Source organism: Prionailurus viverrinus, chromosome B4 (genome assembly GCF_022837055.1).
Source record: "Prionailurus viverrinus isolate Anna chromosome B4, UM_Priviv_1.0, whole genome shotgun sequence".
In the NCBI taxonomy this organism is placed as follows: domain Eukaryota; kingdom Metazoa; phylum Chordata; class Mammalia; order Carnivora; family Felidae; genus Prionailurus; species Prionailurus viverrinus.
Window position 1 is genome coordinate 70,962,820 of NC_062567.1, and position 27,565 is coordinate 70,990,384.

General features: G+C 39.4%; 1 protein-coding gene across 1 annotated transcript; it reads right to left on the reverse strand.

Moving 5' to 3' along the window:
• Positions 1–27,565, reverse strand: SLC38A4 (solute carrier family 38 member 4). The gene is made up of 15 exons (XM_047867171.1): positions 27,366–27,565; positions 23,385–23,475; positions 22,767–22,882; positions 19,938–20,011; positions 19,222–19,314; positions 14,425–14,506; positions 14,252–14,334; positions 14,093–14,151; positions 12,967–13,242; positions 12,775–12,854; positions 11,327–11,427; positions 9,460–9,584; positions 3,624–3,768; positions 2,163–2,260; positions 1–236 (listed from the first exon to the last, which is right to left on the reverse strand). Exons 1-15 carry the CDS (start codon positions 27,482–27,484, stop codon positions 135–137), a joined length of 1,644 nt encoding a protein of 547 aa, XP_047723127.1. The 5' UTR covers positions 27,485–27,565; the 3' UTR covers positions 1–134.

Below are 27,565 nucleotides of genomic sequence, written 5' to 3' on the forward strand. Positions count from 1 at the left end.
TGGTGATGTTACTATAAACATCTTTGGAATCTTCCCGTTATTTCCTATGAATAACATTCCAATCAATAGAACTCAAATGTCTTTTGCAGCATAATTTGCAACCATTTCCAATAGAAAAGGTATTTTTCTTTGGGTTAGTGATGCTTGGAATTTGGAGGGTTGTAAATCCAGTCAATTATAATGAGTGCCATGCTTCCAATCATGAAGATGATTCCAACCACAAGGAAAATTAAAGCCTGTAAATCAGAGAGCTTGTTAGGGAACACAGAAACCATATAGCACAGTTTGCTCTTAGAAATTGTTTACCCAAGACAGCAATCTGATTGGCATATTGAATTGTATTATTCTTATGGCTCAGATGTCTATGCCTAGCAGTTCAGTGAATTTAGAAGCCAAGTTGAGGAAAGAGGGTGAATACAGTGGAGAGATTTAATCTAAGTCTTCAAAATAGATAAATGGTTGATTTGTTACATCAGAATGATGGAATACTCTGTAATCATTAAAAAAAAAAGTGACAGAAAAAGATACAATGACATTGAGTGTGCTCACAATCTTTTAGGTGAAGGGCATATTATAGTCTATAGGACAGGATTAAATTTACAAAGTAAACAGATAAAAACAAAAGCCTAATCTATGTTACATATTCCTTTAAAAACGTGTGTGTGTGTGTGTGTGTGTGTGTGTGTGTGTGTGTGTAAAACACTAGAAGGGGCCTTATATATTATCATCACTGAGATCAACCACCTCATTCAATCTATGAGGAAGCAACAGGTGAAGTTTTTCACTAGAAAGGATCAGGGGACAATTTTACTCATTTTTACATCAAACTCAGAATGGGTCACAAACAGGATAAATAATTTGCCATGGTCACCCTTCTGTAAAAGTCCAAGTAAAATAGACTGGAGAGGCTAGGAATTCGGGGGCAGGGGTGGGGAGGAGATGTTGGGAGGAGCTTTGGATACCAAACTGTCCTGAAGTCCCTGAACAGTCCTGTGGAGTGAATGACTCTCAGGCAACATTCAGCATAACTTAGTAAGAGGCACTGTTTTTAAGCCTTAAGTGGAAGATATACTTGAATATTATCAATGACTATTTGATAATTAGAAAAACAAGGGGAGCCTGGGTGGCTCAGTGGGTTGAGCATCTGACTTTGGCTCAGGTCATGATCTTGCAGTTTGTGGGTTTGACCCCTGTGTCGGGCTCTGTGCTGACAGCTCAGAGCCTGGAGCCTGCTTCAGATTGTGTGTCTCCCTCTCTCTCTGCCCCTCCCCTGCTGACGCTCTGTCTCTGTCTCTGTCTCTGTCTCTCTCAAAAATAAACATTAAAGAAATAATTAGAAAAACAATTCACTCTGGCATGTGTTTTTTGTTTTTTTTTTTTTTTTTTAATATCATGCCAATGTTTACAGCAGCACTTTCAACGTTTATTTATTTTTGGGACAGAGAGAGACAGAGCATGAACGGGGGAGGGGCAGGGAGAGAGGGAGACACAGAATCGGAAACAGGCTCCAGGCTCCAAGCCATCAGCCCAGAGCCTGACGCGGGGCTCGAACTCCCAGACCGCGAGATCATGACCTGGCTGAAGTCGGACCCTTAATCGACTGCGCCACCCAGGCGCCCCTGGCATGTGTTTCTATAACATCATTTTGGAAAAGAAATATGCTCTCGCTTAATAAAATTAAATTTTATATCTAAAGAGGTTAACTGGAAAACGATGGTTTTGTTCTGGATCTCAGTCCACTCCAAGGTACTATGGAGGGGGAAACCAGGCAGCATCTTTTCTTTTGGCCTTCCTAACCTAAAAAATATGACTAAAATGTTTCAGTTATTTCATAACACTGTCAGGGAGCCTCATTCCTTCCCACACAATTTCCTGTGGATAGTGCTACAATCTTGGTGGTGGAAACTGGTATCCATATATGCCTGTGGGAAAACTCTTAGTGTTTGATGGGTAGAAAGGACTTAACACAAGATTCTTGATTTATGACAGGAAGAAATCCTGGAATCATCTCAGTACCAGAGATCTACCCTCCTTTCTCTCCACTAAAGTTCCAGCCCATCTCTGATTTTCAGTTCTTGGTCAATCTTTTTGAATTGTATATTTTTGGTTTACTCTCAGTTAAAGAGCAACTTATAACAGGGGAGATTGCAAGCCTTACTTACCCCAACCTTTTGTGGTGACCTAAGAGGTTCTTTCTTGACAAGTTTAAGGTAAAACACTGCTGGAAGTATGAAGATCAGCATAGTGGCAGAAGAAGCCCCTGAGGGGATAAACACAGGACAGGTCAATGTCTTACTCAGCAAGGCAGAGACTCAAGGTCATGCACTTTAAAAGTCTTAATGCTACCCTAATCTTAGCACTGAAAGTACTATAAACTTGTCTTGGTTGCTTATTCAAATGTTTATCAAGAAAATTAAAATATACCTAACATCATAGTTGTATCCTAAGTACACATAACATATAGTAAACAAAAAAAAGGCTGACTTAAAAATTTATATAGGAGACTGACAATAGAAACACATACTAAGGAAGCTGAACTCATCATGCATCCTTCTTATCCACTTCCAACTTTTCAAGTTGCTGACACCTAATCCAAAAAATGTTATATTGTATTTAAAATTTGAGTAATCCCTCAAATCAGCAGATGAAAACTATATTAACGGGCCACACAGTTAAGGAAATCTGCTTTACAAGACCAACCTTCTCTACCTCCAAAGATGGCCATCAATGCTCAGCTGATACTGACAGACTCGAGAAAGCATCCTATGGGTAGACTGTGTCTTCCTTACTTTTTGATGCAGAGTTAAGACCTAAATTCAAATCCTGCAATAGTCCAAGATACAGGTATTCCCCACTTTGCAAAAGTTCATGTTATGCCACTTCACTTTTAGGAAGGACCTATGTTAGCACCTACCTTCCCTAACTGAAAGAAATCCAAAGAAGATTTCTGTCTCTATGGGGAAAAAAATTAAAAGGTGAAAGTTGCACCCAGAATTTGTTTTGCAGTGAACATTATGGAGGTAGCGCCCCCTGAGCAGCGAGAGAGGTGTCTCCAGGTCTCTTCCCTGGGAACTACACTCCATCTCGGCATTAAGTTGCCATGGCTTTTGAACCGTTGTGAATATCTGTGTTTTAGGTCGATTTATTTTCTGCATTTGTTATCAATATTGTGTCGTAAGTTATCAGAAGAGTCCAAGAGCTGTTATCTTTTGTGTCTGGGATGCTCAAAAATGCTTCCATATGAATGAATTGTAGTTTCTTCGTAGCTTTATGCCATCAAGGCTTACGAAAGATTTCATATAATGTTCTACTTTTGGATGGAGTGGAAGTGGGGAACTGTATATGACTTGACCTCTGTGGGCTTCCATTTCCATCAGAAAAGGCAGCTGGACTAGATGACCTATAAGGTAGCTTTTACTGTTGACCTTTTCTGATCCTGTGATTAACTTCCAGAGTCACCTGGGAGGGAGGGGAGGTGACCAGGTGGCCCGGCTGGGCTCACAAGAATCCCATGAGTCAAAGATGGAGCAGGGATCCTTGACTTCCCCTCCACCAGCTCCCCGTCTGCCACTTAAGGAGGTATCTACTTGAGCTGATTAAACAAAAGCCTTTCTCAAACTTACCTATGAATCCAAAGATATATTTTATAGTGGGTACAAGGATGACCAGAACATTATTAAGTGCAAGAAGTATGGCTGCAATCAAGAAATGTCTTATCCAACTGAAGGGTCTTTTGGGAAATAAGAGTGTGGTCACTGATGTACGAATCTGCAACAAGAAAGTTCAAAGGCAAGGTTACTAATTTGTTTTTGATTTTCGTCTACTATTTCAAATATTCTTGTCACTCTAAAGCACTTTGTGTTTTTCCTTTTTCTCCCAGAAAAGATCTTGATGCTGATTTGTTTTTCAAAATTTCATTAATGTGGTAAAATATTCATAATGTTAACTATCTTAACTATTTTTAAGTGTACAGTTCAGTTATTAAGTATGTTGATATTGGGGCACCTGAGCCCCGACTTCAGCTCAGGTCATGATCTCATAGCTTGTGGGTTTGAGCTCTGCATCAGGCTCTCTGTTGTCAGTGCAGAGCCCATTTTGGATCCTCTGTCTCCCTCTCTTTCTTCCCCTCCTCTGCTTGCAGGCTCTCAAAACTAACAAAGAAAAAAAGTATGTTGATATTGTTGTGCAGCCTTGATGCTGATATTTCTTTGAGATAGTTATTTTCCTTGTGCTCACTTTCTCAGCTTTTAGAATTTTTTCTTAAAAGTTATCTCAGAGAAAATCACAGGTAAGACTTCAGGGACACAGTAAAACCCTTATTGATTTCTAAACGTGTGTTGTCAAACAGGATTAAGTATTAAGGGCAAGCACTGAATTGATTTGCACTCCTTGTGATTTTTCCAAATCTGGGTTTTTTAAAAATTTGGCATCGTATTTAGCATATAATGCTTATTTTGCCACATAATGTTTTTTAAAATGATACTCTTTGTATTTCTTTTTGCCCTTTTGCCCTCCGTTCCCAATTACAGATTATAAATGCATACAAAAACGCAAAGAATAGGACCTGGTAATTTTAGCATTCCTCAGAGTTTCTCGTTTGGTGTCTTGCACACAGCAGGCACTCAATACATGTTGAATCAAGTTGAACAGAATGAATCCCTTCCCACCCTTCGGGAGCCTTGACAGACTTCAGCCCTATTTCAGCAGCTACAATAAGTAGGTGAAGGGTCAAGAGAGGTTCCATTTGTAGCAGTCTTTCAAGTTACTGTGCTATAACTGGATAATAAAAAGATCCTTGTGGGTGGAGGGAATGCCCTGCATGTTTGAACAGCTTAACAAAGTAGAAAATACTCTCATCTTTAGAATCTTTTAGAGGACACTTTTGACTCAGTGGCATTATTCTATTGGCTTTTCAATAAGGGAACACTCCAGTTAAGCTCGGACTTCACATTTTTAGAAATGCTGGCATTGATTTTCCACTTAAAATTTTACTTCTGAAGTCTCTTACTGGTGGAGAGATGGGAACTCATGTAAAAGCAAAAATGTAAAATACATTTTTGAAACACATGTATGAACGGCCAAAACTTTGAGCCGAATTGCTTGTAGTGTCTAATGTGACATTCCTTTCATACTGGTCCACCAAAATTAAAGCCATCTGTTTAGGTTTCAAAAGCAATTTCATTTCCAGAATGGCAAACCAGATAGTCTCTGGAAATGGTTTAACAGTGACTTTGTAAGGGATTTTAAAAATTGGATTAGTGAAAATTATGAAATTCGCTCTGAAAAGTAGGCTGAAGAAAGCAAATGCCTTGATTACATTTTCCCCAGCTGTCCATTAATTCTACATTATGATCCACACTCCATGGTTATTGGATATTGTCCAAACCAGTCTTATTAGGCTTCAACATAAGCTTTCCATGGTACATCCTTATGGCTTAAAGATTTACTTGTCTGAAAGTGCGAAATTTACAGAATAAACAAGTAGAATACAGGTTATTTTCAGGCAGAGGACTTATATATGTGAGTTTTTTTGTTTTTTGTTTTTTGTTTGTTTTTGTTTTTGGTCTTTTGTTAAAGGAATACTCTATTCCATAAGCTGAGTTAGAGGTAAACCTCTAAGTGTAGTTCCCCTGAATGTGAATGTGGTTTCCTAAGGTCTCATGGCTCCCAGAAAGACTAAGGTTTGGCTTGGTGATGTAAGAGTACAGAAGGTTTACAGGAATCATCATTGGAATAAATGATCAAAGCTTGCTCCTCACAGCAAATAAAGAAAAACAAAATCCCAAACAGAACTGAAAGCATGTAGAATTGCCAATGCATTCCTAGAAAGGATCATAGGGCAAGCGGGGAGATAGTAGGGGGCTGGTGGTGGTGAAAAAGAATAGAAGAAAACTTGCCGGTCATTCTATGTTAAAATGCTGCCTTGAGAGGTGAGCCTGGATCAATAGGTCCTGAACAGTTCTATTTACCTATGTCAGGACTGAGGCAACTCTGGCGTGTTACCCACAAAGCACTGCCTGCTGTTCCACTTATCTAAGTGCCTTTTCTCCACTGACACAAACTGATAAGAACCTGGAAATGTGGGTCAGATGCTGTGGGTGGGGAAGTCCTTAGCAACAGCCATGCCCTCTGACCCAGAAGGATTCCAGAAAGGTCCTTTGCAGCTCTAGAGAAAACATCTGTTATTTACAGAGAGAGTATTCAGAATAGGAGGTGCTATGTTCTAATCCGGGGACCCACTGGGAGGCAGAGTAAAAAGTGGGAACCTTAGGTCTGAACTCTTTAAAAAAATCAATCTTATTGCTTAGAAGCGAATCAGTTTCATTTTGTAAGACTGCCTAGGGTAGGAGTGTTGGAAATATCTGTGGACCACTACTCTATTCCAGTTCTCAGCAACATTTGCCATATTTCTATGCCTATATCTGCATATGATTCAAAACAGATCTGATGGCAACATATGTGGGGCAAAATGATTTCACCATCACAGAATAAAAGAGAAGTAGCTAGAAAATCTGAGATGTGATTTTTTTTTTTTTTTAAGGTATGGCAAATGGAATATGAGTCTGTGTGTTCTTGATAAACTCCTTAGGATGATCTGGTTTTCTGTTTTTCATGTTAATGGGTGAACTTTACTACATAAAGGCGAGTACAAGCTGAAAATGGAATTAATAGTCTTTGGGAAGGAGGTGTAGTCCCATAATAGACTACCCTCCCATAAAACCCCCACCCCCAACAATAGAAACAAATGTTGAGCTACTAGTAAAAAAGTAATTCACTTCATTTATTCATCTGTTCAATAATCATTTCTGCACTCAATATGTCTTTTGTTATGGAAAAAACTAGCCTAACTGCAGAAAATAAGATAATAAATAGAGTAATCAAAGGAAAATCCATCTAGTCAACCAAAAACAGCAACGCCCTTCCTTATTGTGTCTTCTTGGGCTCCTAAGAAAAAGAGCCTATTATCCTCTGTTGAAAGAAGTAGAATATACAATTATGCCTAAAATCGAGAGATTTTAATCCAGATTAGGTTTTGTTTGTTTTTGATTACTTGTATATGGGGATATCAAAGCCAAGTAAATAAACTTCTTATTGGTCAAGAGTTTCTTAATTCAAAAAAACTACCGGGAGAACCCTGCTGTGCATGGCTTAGCGTTTGACATGTTGGAAATCATGGCTCTAAATCATAAGAAACAAACACATCACTAATAACTTCTCTCACTTTAGGGAGAAAGTGTCTGAAGGTAGTCTTGTGGGTTTGACTGGGACGAGGAGACTTTTTTGTCCTCCATGTTTACTTTTACGTTCTGCATCATACCCATGGACACTTAATTCATTTAGCCCAGCTCCTGACCCGAACTAAAGTTCGTGGCAAATGTTGGCAGGGTGAACATCTTATGCTATTGCTAGAAAAAGCAGTTTACACATCTCACAAGGCAAGATTCATCTGGAGACCATTTTTCTGGGCGATTGTTGTCAAACTTCTCCTGCACCAGTCACTGTGCCCATTCCTTACCTTTAAGACTTTTAAACCAGGGGAGAAGGTGGACACCTATGCAGATTATCTCAATGTAATAATGTTGTAGGGTCAAAGACAGAATTATGTGCAACATGTTTCGTAAATGCTAACGTTGGGTACAAATACTTAAGGATAAGTTATTTTTTGAAATTTTGGTTCCCATGATCCATTTTGATTCTAAGGGGCATCTAATGGGAGACATTTCCAAACCACTACTGTTCCTGATGGTCAAATTTATATCCGTGCCCTGTCACAAGAGAAAGAACTTCTATGGGGAGATCTGGATCTTAAATGTTGAGGTAAAATGACCATCAGTGTGACTTCCACTTCCTTTATCTTGACCTCAGCCATCAGTGTCCTTCTGTGAGCGGTGCATTAATCAACTGTGACTAACTGCATGACCACAGGCAAGTCCATTAATCTCCCGAGACCATGACCTCAAAGTGCTATATTTAGGGCTTATGAAAAAAGCAATACAGAGCCACATAACAAATTTCTTCTATAAAATGCTTTGACTCGATAATGATGTGAATACCTACTGTGTGCCAAAAATTAGCTCTTTACACACAAAAAGGGCTTTCAACTTTGGTTCCTCAGAGACACTGTTTGCTTAGAAATTTTACCTTATGGTACACTTTGTCAATAGCTGTCTTCTGCCTCGTACCCATGATGGAGTTGATTTTAGGCTAAAGCTGTATGCATGTCATTTGAAATACTTTCAGACATATGTGAGGCAAGATATTATTTAGGAGTAAAATATTAGCCCTCCTAGTAATAAGGATCTGATTTCATGCACTCATGAAAAAGGAATGTGTTAAAAAATATTTCAGCACACAAGCTGCATTTAAAGTGACCACAGTGTCATTATATGAGTAGTCCTTATATGCTGGGCCCTGTATGGAACATTCTGTACAGGATGGTGCTGGTTACTGGGTCGCTTATTTTCTCCCCTTAATGAATGAGTAAATTGAGTATTTATGAAAGGAGAAGAGTTGGCAGGAGAATGCGGACTTGTGTTTGTCCATAGGTGGTGGTTTTAACTCACGCAGCCCAAATCTCTTCAACCAGCCCTGCTCTGTGATCCCAGGACAAGTGATGCCAAAGGCAAATGCCAAGAAGGGGTGATCCCAGTATGAGTCTAGTCAAGGGCATATATCAGTGTTAGGGATAGTAGAAAAGATATAAGGTGGAAAATATAGCTATTTTTCAAGAGATTTAGTTCTAGTAAGTAATTTACTTAATAAAATTCCCCTTCTCATTGGTCTTCAAGGAATCAGATTAAATAAGGCAACATTTGAATGTGACTGCAACAAAACTGTAGGGGAAATTTAAATACCTTCAGAACTGGTGAAAATGCAACAAATTGAAAAGTAATGTAGTTTTTGCCTTTTAAGTTCCAGAAGTTCTATCAACTCCTACTCATTTCTACCAATCCACAAGATAGAAACCCAAGATCTTCTTTCTGAATTGAAGTTTAACAAAAAACTTTGACCTCAATAAAGTTGGAAAATAAATAGAAATTTTGTGATTATATTTTTCCTCCTATATTTTCAAAGTGTTTAACATTTGAGGCGCCTGGGTGCCTCAGTCAGTTAAGCATCCGACCCTTGATATTGGCTCAGGTCACAATGTCATGGTTCATGAGATCGAGCCCCGCATTGGGCTCTGTGCTGGTAGCATGGAGCCTGCTTGGGATTCTCTCTCTCTCTCTCTCTCTCTCTCCCAAAATAAATACTTTTTAAAAGGTGTTTAACATCAAAAAATATTTGTTGAATCTACGTATTAAATTGTCCATCTTAAATGGCTCCAAAATGCTGTGTGAAAATAACGTCTTCAGGCATTGCAAATGCAAACTCACATAATTAAATCCATGTCAAATTGGAACATATCTAAGCTAGGAGATTAAGCAGGATTCTTCCATCAAAGCTTCAGGTACTTACTGGGAACAGGACAATGGGCACAGTTAGTGTCACTGCCACAAGGACTGCCAGGCGTACCATGAGGAGAGGGGTGTCAAATGTATATACTTTGCTATAAGCATGAAGTAATTCGTCTTCAACTTCTCCTACAAAGAAGAAGAGAATGGGTCCAGTTTGGTGTTTCCAAGTCAGTATTGATTACCAAAAGCAACATTTTACAAAGGGAACACAGTACAACGGAAAAAAACACCCAGGTCTGGGAATCTAGACACCTGTTTTTATCCTATCTTTGAGCTTATTTATTAGTTGTGTTGATCTTTCTTCAAATGGACAAGGGGGCCAGTGAAGCTTATGAAGTTAAAGAAGCTAGAATAAAATTGTGAAGATGCCTCTCTGGCTCATTTGCTTCGTGATAAGTCTATCCCAGTTTGTACAGAAGCCTCACAAGAGACGGGAAGCTGAGGTGCTCTGGTTGAAGGGGATGAAAGGTCCAAGCCCCCACCAGCCCGTCCCTTACATCCTGCCCACTCCCCACTCTTTTCCCACCTGCTAAGTGAGCCTTGATGCAGCTTCTCTGAATCTAGTATGGAAACCTTATGACAAATGATTTTTAATATTTTTTCAAGTTCAATAATTATGACTCTATCATGATACCAATACAGATACTTCCGGGGATTTTTCAAGCTTATCTTATGAAACTCATTAGAATCAGTATAAGTAACATTCAAGGATGAATTAGCATGATCTTAACAGGGTCTCCCAATGAATACTGATCTAAGATTAAGATGCCATGCTCCTGGAAAGCTTATCCACTCAGAATTCCAGACACAAATGACATGGAGATGCTTATAGAATCAGATGTAGTTCGATTTTTCTCCCTACGCCCCTCCAAATCAGATAAAACGGGGTAAAAATACCTTCAGTGGTATTGATCTAACTTTTATTAATTCACAACCAACAAGCAGTTAATGCCCAATCTAAAGTGAATGCTTGGTTAATAGCCAACTATTAGTCAAATAGAAAAAAACCCCAAGTAAATGGTGCTCCCTCCCCAGTCTTTTCCTCCACAATTTGTCTAGTAATCAATTTAATTTAGTGAATCAGAAGAAAAAAACAACTAAAAAGAGAAGTTTAAACAAAAGGTTTATTTATGTTGATTACACTGATTAGTGATAACAGGTCAATGTTTACGTCCCTGAAATTTGTCTATTAGGCTATGCTTCAATGGAGTGCAATAACAATCCTACTTTTGTGTCCATTAAGATGCCATAGACAAATTGTTTTAGGCATAATCTAATGTGTCCATAGTAACTTTTTTTGTTTTTGGTAGTGCACTCCCAGATTGAGTGGAACTCTGTCATGTCTTTTCTCAGGAAACTGTTCACTATAACAGAATAGAATGGGATAAGCCAGAAAATTTACCTAATGCTCCAAGCCCCCAGATCCCACTTGACTGGTAAACAAGAAGCAGGTTCCAAATCAAGGACTTTGCACTTTCCCTACCATTTGCTTAGTAGTTAGTTATTCCACCAAGAAAGCTTTACAACATATGATTGGATTCATTGTGATTGCTCCTAGCATGAGATGGCCTAAGAAGTCAAAGTCAAGGAAATATAATCTATCCCGTAAGGAAAATAATGTAGATTTGAGGGCTGGTTTTTCACAAAACATGTATGAATTCACAAATTGTTGTAACTTGTTAGCTAGACTGGTTCAGGTCCCATTTTCTTAGGTCAAGTGACAAGGCTAAAATAGCATGTTAGTTGACTACATGGACTATAGATCATGCTGCTTATAGAGGGTAATTAAAAGAATTATACCTACCCGGGTTAATGATCAGTCCAACTAGGATTTGCACAAAGAGAATGACTTTGACAGAGTGACCTACCATAGAAGGTTAGGTAACCAAAGAGGGCAGCAAGCAGGTACATGATGAGCATTCCCGTGATGGAAATATTTGACACTGTTTGCATCTTCCTCCGGGACCGACTGAAATGAAAAAAAAAAAAAGCTCAGTGTTTTTTTTTTTTATCATTTTTTTAGTAAAAAAATTTCTAAAATAGTGAAAGAATGTATGCCTGTGTACTATTATAAAACCACATATCTCATACAGAAACATAGCTTCTTTAAACTTGTCCTAAAGAGCTGTGGGGAATTTGTTTTCATTTTTCTTAACTACTACTCTGTCAGTCTTAGAGACAACTATTTTCCTAGAAGAAGACTGGTTTATTTTGTGTTGATAAATATACTTGTCTACTGAGTACGCAAGAATGTAATTAACACAAAGATCCAACTGTCTGCTAATGTAGAAAGCTTTCATACTTCATAGTGAGATGGGATTCATATTTCATGTGGGAGGACACAAACCTACTAGAATCACCAAAGCACAAGTTGCATGAGTCCAGACCACAAGAGAGCCTAGAAGCGTCTGGAAACCATTCTGGAGGGCACCCAGCTGCTTAAAGTCAATTGCCGGGCTTCTGGAGTAACTGCTATCACTTCTTGATCTTCGGTTAAGGTCAAGTGTAGAGTAAATGCTGCATGTGATTTTCCAAGTAAAGCGAAAATAATTGAAAGTGTTCCCCCAATTTTTTATAAGTTAAATCAGAATTTGTGAAGCAATTATTGCTATGTACTGAGAATAAAGAGTGAGGTTACTGATATCCGGATTAAATAAAGTGAGAATTACTATAGGCCACCTTTTTCTAAAGGTAAAGGGGAAAGCAGTGCTAGAGGGCTCAGACACACTACATACCTAAGTAGATGTCAACAGCCTCAAAGGGAAAAGACTACAAACGAATCCTAGAATTTCAGCTAGAAGAAACAAGATTGTCTAGCCATTGTCTCCATTGTACAGATAAGACAATGAAGGCCAGGTTTTGGCACATCCCTGTGGTGAATGTCTTCTAGACAAGGGTTAATTAAAGACAGAGCACAAGTGACATCAATGGCTTAGCAAGGTCACCTTAGCCATAATTTTTGGTCTTCATGGGTGCGGTCATTTATAGCTGAGGTGACATCATTCCTAGCAAATTTCAAATTCAAATTTCTCATTCCTGCCAAAATTCTTCTAGCCATTGGCTCTTCCTCCCCCTGACCTAAATTCCTCTTGTGGACCATTAGGATGAAGAAATGGGAGAGAAGGAAGCAGATACGGTAGTGTAGGGAGGGGGCTAATTCATACCTTTTTGGTTAAAATACATTACTGATGAGTGGTATGTACCACAAACCTTCTCTGAAGAGAAAGCCATTAACCATGCTTTTGTATAAAGCACCTCTGAACATATGAGCACATTTTCAAAACAAGTTAGAATGTTAAAATGATGGCTGCCTTACTCTTTAAGTTCACTGTATATGGGAAGGACCTCAGGGTGGCACACAAAAGCAAATGCTAGGATGGGAATTGCGTAGGCCGTCTGAAAAACAAAGACAACAACGCATGTGTAGCTTTTCAACACAGATGGCAATCCCAAGCCATCTCAGCTTATAAAATGAAGACCCAGCCATTTTGGTAGGCTCATCACTTACCCGGGAGTTGAACACAAAGTATTTGGGTTGACACTTGTCATCACTGTGTGCTTCATACTCTACTCCACTGCCATGAAGAGAGCCCTTGGCCTGGTTCTCATCTAGCCCTGCAGGATTTTGGTGGGTGTAATCCATCATGAAGTTCACGCCATTAATCTCAGAGTTGTTAGGTAATATTACCATGTGCACTGGAAGTGTATTGTTGAATGTCAGATTTCCAACATTGTGATCCAGAACAGGCAGAGGGCAGGGTATTTGGAATTTCTTGTAAATCACCTAGGCCCAGCCATTAAAAAAAATTATCAGCTTTTTGAGGAGAACAGTGAAACAAAAATCCATTTATATAGCTTATGGGGTAGTGGTGAGGGGCCTCTGCTGAAGATTCCCTTTAGGCTAATAGACAATGGAGACTCTCTAGCCTCTGCTCTAAGGAAAGAGTTGGAAGGATGGTTGTCCCTGAGAATCAATAGGACAGTATTTTGCATGAATCTCTTCTAAGAATCATCCATATTCTTCTGTGATAAAGATGATCATTTCCTTGCTATATTTCATATTTTTCATTTCTTCAAATTAATATGGATTATCAAAAAATTTCCCATCTTCTTTTGCCTTTTTTGGGGAAATGCTGTATACATTTTGGCATCCAGGATATTACAAAAGTTTCCCTTTTTGGCAGGGAGTGGGGGCAATGGGGAGAAGGATCTCTTCTTTAATTCCACTGGGATTACCCTCTTTTCATGGGTGGAATGTGTAGGAGAAAATGGCTGACTGATGTAGACATGAATAATTCTATAGCTCATTGATTTCTGGGACTCTTCACGTCTTCCTCCACCTTTCTAAATACTAGATCATTGTCATGTTACTGCTTGAAGGGTTCCTTTTGTCCAAATATATATCCAGTGTGCTTAGAACATACTATTAGCAATGGCCTTGACATTCTAACTCAACTATTTTTAAAATCATGACCATTCTTTTCTCATTCCAAATTAGAATATAAGAAAATGGCTTGTGATGCAAGAAGTATTTCATGCTAGTGAATTGCTTGAACAAAAATGAGGACACTAATTCAGGGACTATGTGTCTCATGCTCACCAACCTACAAGGATCATGTCAATAAATCACTTACCACACTGACAAAAAACACCATGCAGGTAAGAGAAAATCCACTGGTGTAACCAAGGTAACCTAAAAGTTAGCAGAGAAATTCTGTAAGGTGAATACAGTATCTACAATTGACTTACCTATTGGAATAGGAAATGAAAATAAAAACTAAAGGTGACTTTACCTAAATTTTTAAGAAGAGAAAGTGGAAGAATGATTCCAAGAGACACAAATATGACGAGGTAGTTGCCATTGAGGTACCATTCTCTACAAGGGAAAGAGCGTCAAGAATATTAGGATCAGAAAAGACCAAGTAGAATCAGCCAAAGGATGTTGTAGAGAGAACATAAGACATACCCAGTATTTTCTTCAAGTCCCATGAATGCTCTGATTACTTCGGGTAGCTCATATTTAATGATAAAGAGGTAGCTTGACATTGCTAAAATGGAAAACGTGACAGCTTAGTGGTGCACATAGCACTAAAGTCACAGGCAAGTTGTGAGAAGTCCTGGCCTTTGGGACATTCAGTCTTCCCATCAGATGTGCATCTGGTCCCCTGAACAGAAAGAAAAGCCACCCGGTATATCTTGTATTGCTTCCGAGTTCTTTTCAAAAATACGTATTTGGCCCTCTGGCTCTTGCACATGGATCTTTGCTGACAGTATCAATGCTGATTCTGTTTTTAATCCAGCTCTGAGGTTTTTAGTAAAGTTGTTTCATCAGTTAGACGTCATGATGGCCTGTACTAAGTGTGCCTGTTTTTGTGTCCATCATTTGGGCAGGGGCCTGGCAACAACAGGCATCGGCCAGAGGAGAGAGGGCAGAACTGTAGGGCGGTGCTGTGTAGATTATATGTCACTCTGGCTTCCCCGGGTGGGCGCTAGTCTAGTCCTCTGTAACCTCCCTGATGGGCACCCAAAGCCTCAGACCACTAATTGTCTAAACTGGAGGCTGACTGGATTGATAAAAGAATGAAAGAAATGATAGCTTTCTCACTTTTGTCAGTGAATTTTCTCTTCTCTATATCCCAGTCTCTTCTTGACCAAATAAGAAATTATACCAAGTGGCAGAAGCTCTTGAGCATCTTGACAAATGATCCACGTGTGATCATGTACTGTTCTGAAAATCTGATATAAACTATAAACCCTCTCCCTGGAAAAAGATGTATGTATACATATGCATAACATATAATCTTGCCAAAAGTTATAGGGATTCATGCAACATCTTTTCTAAGTCCATCCACTCCATGAAGTAGAATGCTAATTTGACACATGGTCCAGTAAATTAAAAATAAAATACATTTTGGGGCACCTGGGTGGCTCAGTCCGTTAAGCATCTGGCTTCTGCTCAGGTCATGATCTCATGGTTCACGGTTTGAGCCCCACATCCAGCTCTGTGCTGACAGCTCAGAGCCTGGAGCCTGCTTCAGATTCTGTGTCTGCCTCTATCTCTGCCCCTCCCCTGCTCACACTCTGTCTTGCTTTCAAAAGTAAATAAACATTGAAAACATTTAAAAATAAAAATACATTTTATTAACTTAAAAATAAAACTGACGGGTTTTGCATTGCTAAAAAAAAAAAGTGTGTGCTCCATCCTTCTGGTGAAGCTTTGCTCACAGACACGTAAAGCAGATTTCTAGGTTGCAAATTGTGCTATTAGTAGTTTCAAAATACTTAACCTCAAACAAGTAATAATGGTGATAATAACTCCCTGTGTTGTTTAGTACTGCACTTCACTCCATTTGATCAGCTGAAAAGCCTTGTAAATCAGCAAGATGTATGTTATCTTCATTCCACAGCTGAGGGCATAAAGGTTTGAAAGCTTAGATGACATACCCAAGATCACACAGATTGAAAACGACAGACCACATCCAAAATAGAAGATCCCTGATCCCCAGGCCAGTGTTTCTCCTCTATTGTGAAGTGAAATGATTTTTACAATACCTGATGTGTCTTCTGTAAATATTATTTGGTTAATCTTTACAAAGACCTTGGCTAAAGCTAAATCTTACGGTGCGTAAACAGAGGAGATATTTCTGATTAACTGGCTCAGTGAGGTACCATTCAATTTTAGAGCTATTAATTGCTGACTTTCAGTGATGTCACCACTGTTAATGTGTTTGGTCTTCGAAAATTTAGAATGATCCAGACCTGTCTGGGTAATGTCAACATTATTCTGCTAATGTTGAAACATCTGTGGTAAATGTTAATTTTTCAGGGGATTGAGAAAGTTAAATGTTCTAAATGTGGAGTTGCTAAATACAGAAATACAAGTGATTTCCCTTAGGCTAAAATAACTACTAATCACACAGAGTAACCAAAGTGAGAGCATTTTCAGGAATGGTATATGAAATTTTGTGTTAGCGCCTTAAAGCCATACTTCCTTCATGTGTGTGCATCTTGAGAGACCATTTTATAGTTTATTCCATTACTTAGTAGCTACACTTTGAGCCACAGATGTTGTGGTTGTCCCCCAGCCCTTGGGGTTTAGGGCCAGATATGTGTCAGGGTATTTCAGTTATTCAAACAAATAAATTAGATCAGCTATGAGGTGATACTATGAAATGCTTGATGTTTTAAGTCTTGAAAAGGCTAAAAATTTGAACCAAATGTAAAGCGGTCTATTTGGTGGGGATGGGGAGCTTCTATGCTTGTGGCCCAAACCCAGTAAAATGAATGAAACAATCCTGGAATTCCTGCCAAATTCTACCCGGAGCTGTGATCTTAATATATACAAATATGAAAAGAAATAAATACAAATCACGAAGGTATGCCTGGATTTTATTCATCTGCTTACCGACTGTCCTTTAGCAGGAGCAGTTAGAATTGGATAAAGGTTACTAAAGGAATTGCTGAATTTGGGAAATCCTAGATAACTCCAGTGACTTTATTATTTTTCTTTTAATGAAAAAAAACATTTTAATGTTTATTTTTGAGAGAGAGACAGAGTGCAAGCAGGGGAGGGACAGATAGGGAGACACAGAATCTGAAGCAGGCTCCAGGCTCCAAGGTGTCAGCACAGAGCCCGATAAGGAGCTTGAACTCAGGCTTAACCAACTAAGCGACCCAGGCGCCCCTCCAGTGATTTTATTAAGAAGGGTTACCTCCTTGCAAAATTGCTGTGCACATTTATTTATTGTAGCAATTGTTTGGATGGTTTCCAGTTTTTCACTATTACAGTGTCAATAAGGGATTCAGTAAACCAATTATGGTACATTTGTACAATGGAAAATTCAAAGCCATTAAAAAGAATATGCAAATACATTCAAGGCATATTGTCAGGTAAAGAAAAAAGGAAGCTGCAAATCCGTGTTATAAGATGATCCAATTTTAACAGTAACAATATACTTATTAAATTTTGCATAGAGAAATTACTGAAGTAGTTATTTCTAAGAGTGACTTATATAAACATCTCTTTATAATTTATGTATTTATGTCATGTTCCAGTTTTTCACAGTTAGTATGTATTTGTCTTATAATTATGCCCATTTAAAAAAAAATCAGGAGGGCTCCAGTGACATTGAATCTGAGAACTGGGGAGGAAAGGATGTACTGAACCCTAATTATGTGCCATATGTTGTCTGATTTCATCCTCAAAATGACCTTGTGAGATGGAATAATACTCCCATTCTCATAGATGGACAAATTAGACTCACTGGAGTAAAGTCACAGTGGCAGAAACAGACTCACATTTGGGTGCATCAGACTCTAAAAGTCTATTCTCAATGGTTTTAAAATATTTTTTAAAAACAATAACATATCAGATATATATAAATGGGGGTGCAAGGGAGCCCAGGGGAACTAGTACCTAATAATCTGGAGAAGTCATGGGAGCAAACAGAACGAGTGTGTGTGTGTGTGTGTGTGTGTGTGTGTGTGTGTGTTAGGGTGGCAGGCCTACGAAAGGGGAACTGAATATGGTTTGTTATGGTATGACAGGACATATAGAAGCTAGGTAGCTAGGTAGATATGGGGGTGATAGGAAAGGTATCAGAAAAATAGGCAGATGAAGACCCTTCTATGTCAGACCAAGGAGTTTAAACTCTACCCTGAAAATAATGAGGGCATGCTAAAGAATTTTATGTGTGTGAGAAGCAACACTAGATTTGAATCTGATCTGGAGATCAGAGCAGGAGAAACTCAAGGCAGGAAGCCCAGTTAGAAGGCTAATGCAAGAGTCTGAGCAGAAACAATGATCACTTGAACTATGGGGGAGAGACTAGAAAGAGAGGAGAGCTTCACAAGGCAGGTAAGATAATAGACTGGACACGAGGTGGTATTTGGACATTCAGGGTTAGGGAGAGAGGGAGAAGTTTAGGATGATATGTAAGATTCCTGGCTTAAGAAACTAGATGTTGCTGGTATTCATTGAGAGAAGAAAGAAAAGAATAGAATGGCAGGTTTGGGGACAGGAGAGGTGAGGAAAGAAGTGCTGCTGTGTGAGGATAGCTTCCAGGCCAAGCAAGAGGACATAGACAGTAGGACATAGGAAAATGGGTCTGGATGCCTTCTGGGGGTCAAAGACTCCACGGGACCAGTGAAGCTGGTGGGCAAACATGTCACCTGGAACACTATTACAAATGCGTATTTCTAGGCTCTGGAAATTATAATTTAGTAGGAATTACAAGAATCTGTAGAACCAAGGATTTGTGGTTTTATCATAATGCTTCTGATGTCTAGCCGAATTTCTGCTTTGGCACAATTTTTCGGGACAAACTCCAATGGGCTGGTTCTGTACAGGCTATCTGAAGGATACCCCATACTTGGATATACCCCTCAGATACTTAATTTTCAGTTTGACGAAATAAACCCCATCATACGTAGGAAACCTCAACTGTTCCAACAATGAAATAAGCACTAATGCTTTAATTTTTCTGAAGTAAAATTAAGGCCATGATAGCATTTGATATCAAGAGGTTTTGTTCTATACTTCTAGAATACATTTGGTGGGATCTTATATAATATTTTCTTAGATATTGTTATTTTTGATTAAGGAACAGTAAATCTACTTAACAATCTTCTTGTCTTTTAATTTCTGAATGTAAAGCAGCTGGTTTTTTGTATTTAAAGTGCTTGTTCCTTGCTGTAAGAGTTTTCTTATTTATTGAACATTCTCTCGAAAGTGTAAGTGGTAGGGAAAGCTATGTGCCCTTACCTCCAATGTTCTGCATTGTAATGGAAACAAAAGCTCCGATTTTCCCAGGCCATCCAAATGCCTTTTCCCCTAGTTTTTCATAAATTAAAGACCCTATAACAAAAAATAAAACACTTTTTAAAAGGATTGTTTGTTTGTTTGAGAGAGAGAGAAAGAGGGGCAGAAGGAGAGAGAGAGAATATTAAGCAGGTTCCATGCACAGGGCTCGATCTCATGAATCGTGAGATCATGACCTGAGCTCAAATCAAGAGTCAGACGCTTAACCGACTGAGCCACCCAGGCGCCCCTAAAAGGATTGTTTTAATGACTAAAATATTTCTATAATTGCACACTGGAGTCTCAAATGTGTACATAAACACCACACAGAAATTATAAACCCAAAAGATGCAATCTCAAAAGCCAATACCAAATATGTTACATGTTCTCCAGACAAGAAGCAATGGCTTCATTCATCTTAGCTCTGTGCAGCACGTCAGAACTGTTATTTCTGTCATCCATCAAGGCTCCTTTTTTCTATTTGGCTTAAACCTGAGCCAGTTGCCTTTCACTTCCCTGAGCTGCCCAAATTACTAAAAACATTGAGAGGCCGTGTCATTGGGGTCAGAGAAAATGCAATGTGAAATTAACTAAAATCATCCTCCAGTTCTAGAGCTATCGACTGAAATACCTTTAACAAGAATCAAAATAGGACGTCTTGGACTTAAGGGGTAGCATACCTCCTTCCTTGGCGGTCTTTAATAAAAGGTGAACTGAGTACAGGGATAATATTGCTACCGCAAGCAGCATGATTCTAGGAAGGGAATAGAGAGTAGAAAATAAATGTCTATAATAAAGAAGACACAACTCATGTTAGATATTATTATAATAAATTATCACATGGGCCCTTTCAGTCATTAACCTTCCAAAAGTATGTGGATTGGGGGGGAAGCTGAGAAATTCTTTTCAGAACTCTACACATACCCTTTCCTGTCACACAACGGGAATTTGCTATATTTTATGTGCTAAAACGTACCACCAGAAGTTCCTAACCTTTCCACTAGTGGAATCTGGTTTATAACTTAGATGCTGAATGTACAGCAAAATTAGCAAACACTATGCCTACTTACTCAGCATATGGGTATATGTACATCAGGTGTGTGTGATAGTCTCAGCCACATTTATAATTTAAGGGCTATTTGACGGCCTGGCTAAATTTTAATGTAAAATCTAGAAATACAGACATCAAAGCATGCAGAGTCTAAACTCCACTACTGATCCTGCATGTTAGATGGCAAGATACTTGTGAGCCACAGCTCAGGCAATTGTCTGTAAAATAGAAAAAAAGAGAAGGAAGTATAGGGTGCAGGAAAATGCCTTTATATATGTTCAGAAAGAATCCTTTCTGGTTCAGCCTCCTCCACATGTCCACAGGCATGTAGGGATTCTTACACAGTGATCAGTGTTTCTCCAAAAACAAGATTTGGAAAGCAGAAATAAGAGCATAGATAGAAGCACCTATATAATAAATAAAGGAACAATACTAACCTTTACCTAAAACCTAAAGAAAACAACAACAACAACAACAAAAAACCCTTATTCTTTATTTTACACAACAATAAACATTTTGCCACAATTGATCTAATTCTTTGGTAATTCCTGACGAAGTCAACTTTGCAAATGTACATTTGGGCCACGAGTTTCAAGTGTTTCTAACTAGCTATATTGTGCTCTTGCTTTCCACAAAGTCTGTTTACCGGAACTGTAATCAATGACTTATTCGTAAATTTTTCCATATGCCCTGTGAACTTCCCTGTTTTTAAAGATGCAATTCAGATGGCATAATTTTGTTTCCTGGAAAAATAATGAGCATTCCCTGTATTCTAAACATATACTTGCTTTGGCCAAAAATACTAAAAGTAAAACCAATGAAATCCTGTGTCACTTGTTGAGAATTAAGGGAGACGGCTGCATTCAGTCTGTGCCACTTGGATACACAGAACATACCCCATCATGTATAACAGTTTAATTGCTCTGGACATCTTAATCTGTTAAATGTTGTTTAGGCCTGAAATGAGGCTGTCGGTTTTAAAAGTGGAATATTCTTCTTCCTTGAAAATAATCTTGTGGCCCTAGGATCGGGGGAAGAGTTTCTTATTTCTGTTCATCAGTAAGCGATGATAACTTCTGATTGTAATGGCATGTGTAATTACTAAGGAGAAGGCAGTCTTAGAGATAGCATACATTACAGAAGTATACGACTATGTATACGAACACATCTCTAAGCCATTAAGATTCAGAGAATTAAAAAAAAACCCTTTATTTCAAACATGACATAAAGAGTGGTTGACATAAAAATCCATTCAGCTAACAAATGTTATACCTAAAACAGGCCAAAGCACTAACACAATATAAATATTTATAGTCCTGCTGATCCTTAGCCCTCAAATAGCTGTGTGATTAGATAATCACAAATGATGTTCAAAACATAAATAGCATATATTTATATATAATATAAGCATTGCATTCTTAGACAGTTATTTAACACCCTGGCATTGCATTAGGGGTGGCAATCTGCATTCACACGGATGCCTGACTAATATTAGACTTTATTCCTGTGAAGAATTTCACTACTGCCAACTGTGTCTTGGAAAATACCAGGCTGTACGTAAGGTACACAAACACCTGTGGCCGTCTGTCATAGATGATGTGATATCCATCCTCCAGGTCAGCTATGTGGCGCTGCTGTCCTTAGGCAGCATTTGACCAAGTACATAGGTCTAGGAATACATTTTGGCTACTCTGCAAATATTTCTATGCCAAGCACTATGCTAGGTCTTGGGGATACAGACATCTGGTGGGTGAAAACAGACAATGGCTCAATCCTCTGGAGATTATAGTCTAGCAAGGAAGAAGATAGACACTAACCAAATATATCAGACAACTGCACTAAAATATTAAAACTGTGGGGAGTGTTTGTCCCAGTCATGGAAGTCAGGGAAGGTATCGATGAGGGGGAGGGGGAGATGTGCTATGAGGAGTTAACAAGATGAGGAAGAAAGGGAAAAGGATACTAGGACCATGTGCAAAGGCCCTGTGGTGAGAAGGAATATGGCAACTTCTGGGATGGAGAGAAGGCCAGTGTGCCCATCGTATCAGGCATTTAGGGGGCGTAGGGGATGGGGCACAAGAAGAGATCGGAGCATGCAGGGATCTGTAGGCCTGGATTGGAATGGGATCTTTCCTAAGAGTGTAATAAAGCCAGATCTGCTTCTGGGAAAGATCTTTTTACGGCGAATCACTTTGTGAATTGCTTTCTATGGACAGGTAGGGCTGTTCCAGCACTCTGGGTGGTTGAGCACATATACTTTCTGCCATTTGGTTAGGGGCAGTTGGTTGAACAAGCACCAGGATTAGTATGCTCTGATCATTCCTCAGGTTGCTGTTCTATCTATAAGCCCAAGAATATGCTAATACTTTCTCAGAGCATTATTGTTCACAAAGATCAGACTTGAGGTTGTTACCTGAAAGAACACCAGGTGTGCATGGGCTTTGAACCGAATACTTACATAAAAAGTATGATCCCCGTGTTGGCCATGGCGTAGGAAAGGCCCAAGATCCCACTTCCCATGATAGCATTACTCAGGTTGAATGAAGACATTCCAAAGGAGGTGGTTCCAGGATGCTTAAAGAAAAAGGGGCACGTTTGAAGCAAATATTTGCCAAAAGGGTGACCTTTTTCAAATTATTCTTATTCTCACATTATCTTTGCTGGAGGAGATTATGGTTCAAAATTGAAGACTAAGATAAAATCACAGTGAACAAAAGCTGTTACTTCAGTAAAAGCATGTAATTTTCAATGGAATGGAATGCTTGGTTTTAGCAAGGGTCTCAGTAAAAATAAAAAATACAGGCTGAGTAACATAAAGAAAGGAAAGCATGTATGATTGCAGACTACATTTGGGTTAGAATGATTTCTCCAAAAAACAAATGAATTTCATAAATGATTTATGTAGCCATATGGCGAACAGGAAAAACAAGTCCTTATTCCAGTAAGGGCCTGAATAAACAGAGAATGTGCTGATCAAGGCTTGGAAAATTTCAGTCACATTGTTTTCCCACAGAGACCTAGGTAGATCTGACACCCTCAAGTCCTGTTTACTGCCTGAAAGCAGAGATTCACTTACATGTTCATCATCGTAATCTGCCAGCTTCTTTTCCCCCAAAAATCCATTTGTCAGGAATTTCTGACTTTCAGCATCTTCGTTAGTAAATTGACTGAACGCACATAAAAAAAAAGAAATAAAGTAAAAACATCTAAGTAAATGCTCTGAATTGTATTTGTTTCGGGTGACCTGAGTAACTGGATCAGGGAGGAAAAACAAGGCGCTGAAACCTTTTCCCCCCTTCTCTTCCTTGTCTTCCTTCCCCCCTTCTCTTCATATCAGTGGTCCTCCCAGACCAACAACTGCCCTCCACTTATGAATGTCCTTTGGGAAGGAGAGACGAAGTTAGGAAAGGAGAAAATTTTTTCAGTTGGCATCTTCTTTTAAGCCACATTTCTTCTTCCCACATTAACTCTGCAAGAAAGAGAATGACAGCTAATGCGGTTTCCATTTAGGGCCCTCACAAAGAGAGGGTACCGGAGCAGTGACTGAGTTTTCTCAACTCCTGCCCCACCATAATCAGATGATTCTCTCAATTCAGTAGATATTTGCTAAGGGCCTAGGCCTGTGATCTTCAACTCAGTCGATGCTCGAATATCCCTGTGAGAGGAACTTTCACGCCCCTACTCTGAGGATGAGGTGACCATGGCTCAGAAAAGGGAAGTACCATGCCTACACCCACTAGGCTCCAAGTCTAGGGTCTTCCATGGTGCCCTGCAGCCCCAGGCAGGGCCCTGTAGCTGGTATTTTTTTCCTTTTTTTTTTTTTTTTTTTTTTTTTTTTTTGCTCCACCTGTGTATTCACCTATCCCGTGCTGGAATGTAGTTCAATGGTAGCTCTATGTCGTGTTTGGTTTTTGTGTCTGAGTGTGAGGGTTTTAACTGCTCTGGAAATACATTTGGCTTATTAGACGATGAGAAAGGAAGAAAAGCATTAAAGACACCCATGAAATTGGAAGAGCCGGGAAGGAAGCAGGACCTTAAAATGTCACAATCTGTGAACACCGTGGTGATTGTGGGCTACTTGGGCAGAGGCTGGCAACTGCACATTGCCTTCCTGTACAGGTCCCACAGTTGTCTGCCAGGGGTTTTGAGGATATAGATTTACTACCACCACGTTTCCAAAAGGCTTGACTAATAATTATAGGCAATCTGTACAAATTATCCTTTGTAATAGAAGCTAATCCTGAAAATATCTTGCGAGCAAGAGGGACAACCAGGTTCCTTTTTGAGAATGTGGAACAACGTAAAGTGTATGCAGGACGAGCTGACAAAATTACTAAGCTTTATGTGCTTTTCCAGATGCTTCCTGTGCACAAGTTAGGAACATTTCCTGGCATCCTCCTATTTCTTATAGGGAGCGTCGTGCCCTCAGATGCTGCTTTCTTTCCTCCCCGCACTAACCCCCGCAACCCCCTGCTCCCTTTTGGTGCTTTATTTTAATCGTCGGTATTAATATACTTGCTGCGTGGAGACTGGTACATAACGCTCATAGTTGGAAACAGACAATAAGATGAAATGGAGCCTAAAGCAGGCCTAAGGATTATAAAGCAAAAGTGTCATCTAGATTTAAACTATGGAATGCCAACATTCTTTTTTTTTTTTACCTTAATCAATATATTAGAATCCTTTAGTCCAGGAGTAGTTTTTAAAATGTAAAATGTAAAAGTAAGTAAGAGTTTCTTTCTTGAGTCGTTCGTGAGTTTTTATTTTGGCATGTGATGAATTATAATAACACATGACAATATTGGATAAAATATATGAGAAATGTTTTGAACGTCTTAAATGTTTTGATACCGAACCCAGCCTGTATTGAAAACATAAGTATAATGATGTCAAATAAATGAATTGTGAACTTTTGGGAAATTAAACGTACTTAGGGGAACAATCCAAACCAAATGTAAGCAAAACCCATCTTTTAAGAGTGATTGTAAAATTGCAAAATGATGACCCGTGTTTGAGTCAGGAGTTCAAAGCTAAGGCACTGTAAGTGGCCCAGAACACTCTATACAGTTTTAACAAAAGCATTCCTGCTCTTTCCATTATGGCTTTCAGAGCCCAAATCGAATGACCCTGTAGGACTGTTCTCGGGAGGGCATCCCCTTCAGCTCGGCCACCTCTGCAGAGATCACATCTATGCTCATCTTTCTCAGAAACGAGAGCCATCAGAGTTAATCAGTTTACTAAGGGTGACGAAGTGGAGGACAAAGAAACAAGGTTTACTGAGTATCAGCGATCTTTCAGGTATTCACTTCACCCCGAGAATGGTAGGTGCTGGTTTGTCATTCTGCATTTTTCACTGAGGCTTCCGGAAGATACATATCATCTCCAAACTCAGATATCCACTCTACAGATTCCAGAGCCCTGTGTTCTGCCACATCATGCATTCTCAAGGGTTGCTCAACCTAGAAAACACCACAATTTGCATGTCTGTGGCCTCTCTGGTCCAACAGCGTGAAAGTTTACTCCACTAGCTCCGTGGAGGAAGAACAGTGCTTCCTCCTGTGGCCTTTCCTGGATGTTGTGAAATGAAATGAGCTGTCCTTGTCTAAGGATATTCTCTACCTCAGGCCGAGATTTGGTCAAAAATTTCCTTCTAAGTGTCTTAAGTCATGCATCATTCATGTTATATACCATACGGTGAGGAGTTAGTTTACTTTATCAAATGGCTATTGTGCACCTATCACATTCCAGGCCGTGTGATTTGTGCTGGGGCCACAGAAGCCATTAGCCTGTTGTACCAGTATAATGACGAGAGAGGGCACACAAAGGAGCAGGTGGTCACTTCCACCTCCGGACTTCATAAGAGTTCTGACTTTGAGCTGTGTCTTGAAGGATGAATGGTATCAATAGAGAGAAAGGGGCAGGTAGGTGGGTGACACTGAAAGAGGATATTCCAGGCAGATGGAGCAGAATGAGTGAAGGCACAGGGAACTGGGAGTGGCTCAACAAGGCTTCCCTACAAAAAGGGAGTAGAGCAAGAGATGAACAGGAGAGCTAGGTGAGGGACAGATCATTGTCAAGCAACGTGTAGTCCAATCTTTGTCTTATAGCTAATGGGGAGCCACTGAAAGGCTTTACCAAGGGATGGAACAGCAGTCCCTTGGCAACTGTAAAAGATTATTTTTGCAGGGATGTTAAGAGCTAGTTGGGGGGGAGCAAACTGTAAGACAGGGAGACCAACTAGCCTGTTTTAATAGGTGACAGATAAGGACCTAAAGTGAGATGGCAGTAGAATGGGTACACAGAAGTGGGTGGATTTCAAGTATTCAAAGAGGTGGAACCAACTGACTACAATCAAACATTGGATGTGTGGTTTGAGGGAAGGGACAACTCAAGGTTGTTAATCGGGGTCTTCAGATTGTGTTGCTGTATGATAGTGGTGACTTTCACTGTGGTGGGGACTCCTGGAGGAGGAGCAGGTTTGGAAGAGAATCATAGGAGTTCAATATTAGACATTACAAGTTTGACTTTATACATGAGGCGGTTCTGACATGTGAGACACCCCGTACAGATGTGTAGCACACAGTTGGGTATAACGATCTGAAAGGAAGTGGAGATGTCTAACAGGCCCAAGACGTGGCATGCGTTCAGTGGGTGAGACCGTGATAGTTGTGAATGAGCTTGCTCACAGGACACTTTTAGTGACCAAAGAATCCCTACAGAATTCTGGAGACGCAGCAGCATTTAAGGGGCAGTCAAAGGAAGAGGGATCAGAGAAAATAGTCCAAGAGGTAAAAGAAACGGTAGGCTAATATAACTGGAAGTATCCTATATTAATGGTACAAGAACGCTATAACTTCAATTCTAAATTAGTCACACACAGTCTAAATCAGAGACACAGAATAATGATGTAATAATGAATACTTTAGGATCAGAAAGTTGATGTGTTAACATCGATGTCATTGTTCTCTCTCAAATAGGTAATGAATTGAAAAACATTTTTCTCACATCCACAAACCTCTCATTTTTCCATGGAACCTGGTCATCTTTAACCCCATACCTGCTCATTGCTGCCTTTTCTAAATTTCCCATCCCAGTGTAGCCATCTTGAACACTTTCTCCACTGATGCTCTCATCATCAGGTTCGATGTTGACATTTCTCAGTTCCATGGGATCCATTTCAGCTGTCAGCGCTTCTTGTCCACACACAAGCTCCTTCAGTGTAAACAGTAGGCTGTACCTTCAGCTTAAGGTTCTTCC

Bases quoted from the DNA above. Each gene is read 5' to 3' on its own strand.
- SLC38A4 (XM_047867171.1), bottom strand. From the start codon at position 27,484: ATGGATCCCATGGAACTGAGAAATGTCAACATCGAACCTGATGATGAG. The intron at 22,883-23,384 runs GTAAGTGAATCT...TTTTTCTTTAAG, and splicing joins CAGATTACGATGATGAACAT to CATCCTGGAACCACCTCCTT. The intron at 14,152-14,251 runs GTAAAGTCACCT...GCTAACTTTTAG, and splicing joins TTCTCTTCTTAAAAATTTAG to GTTACCTTGGTTACACCAGT.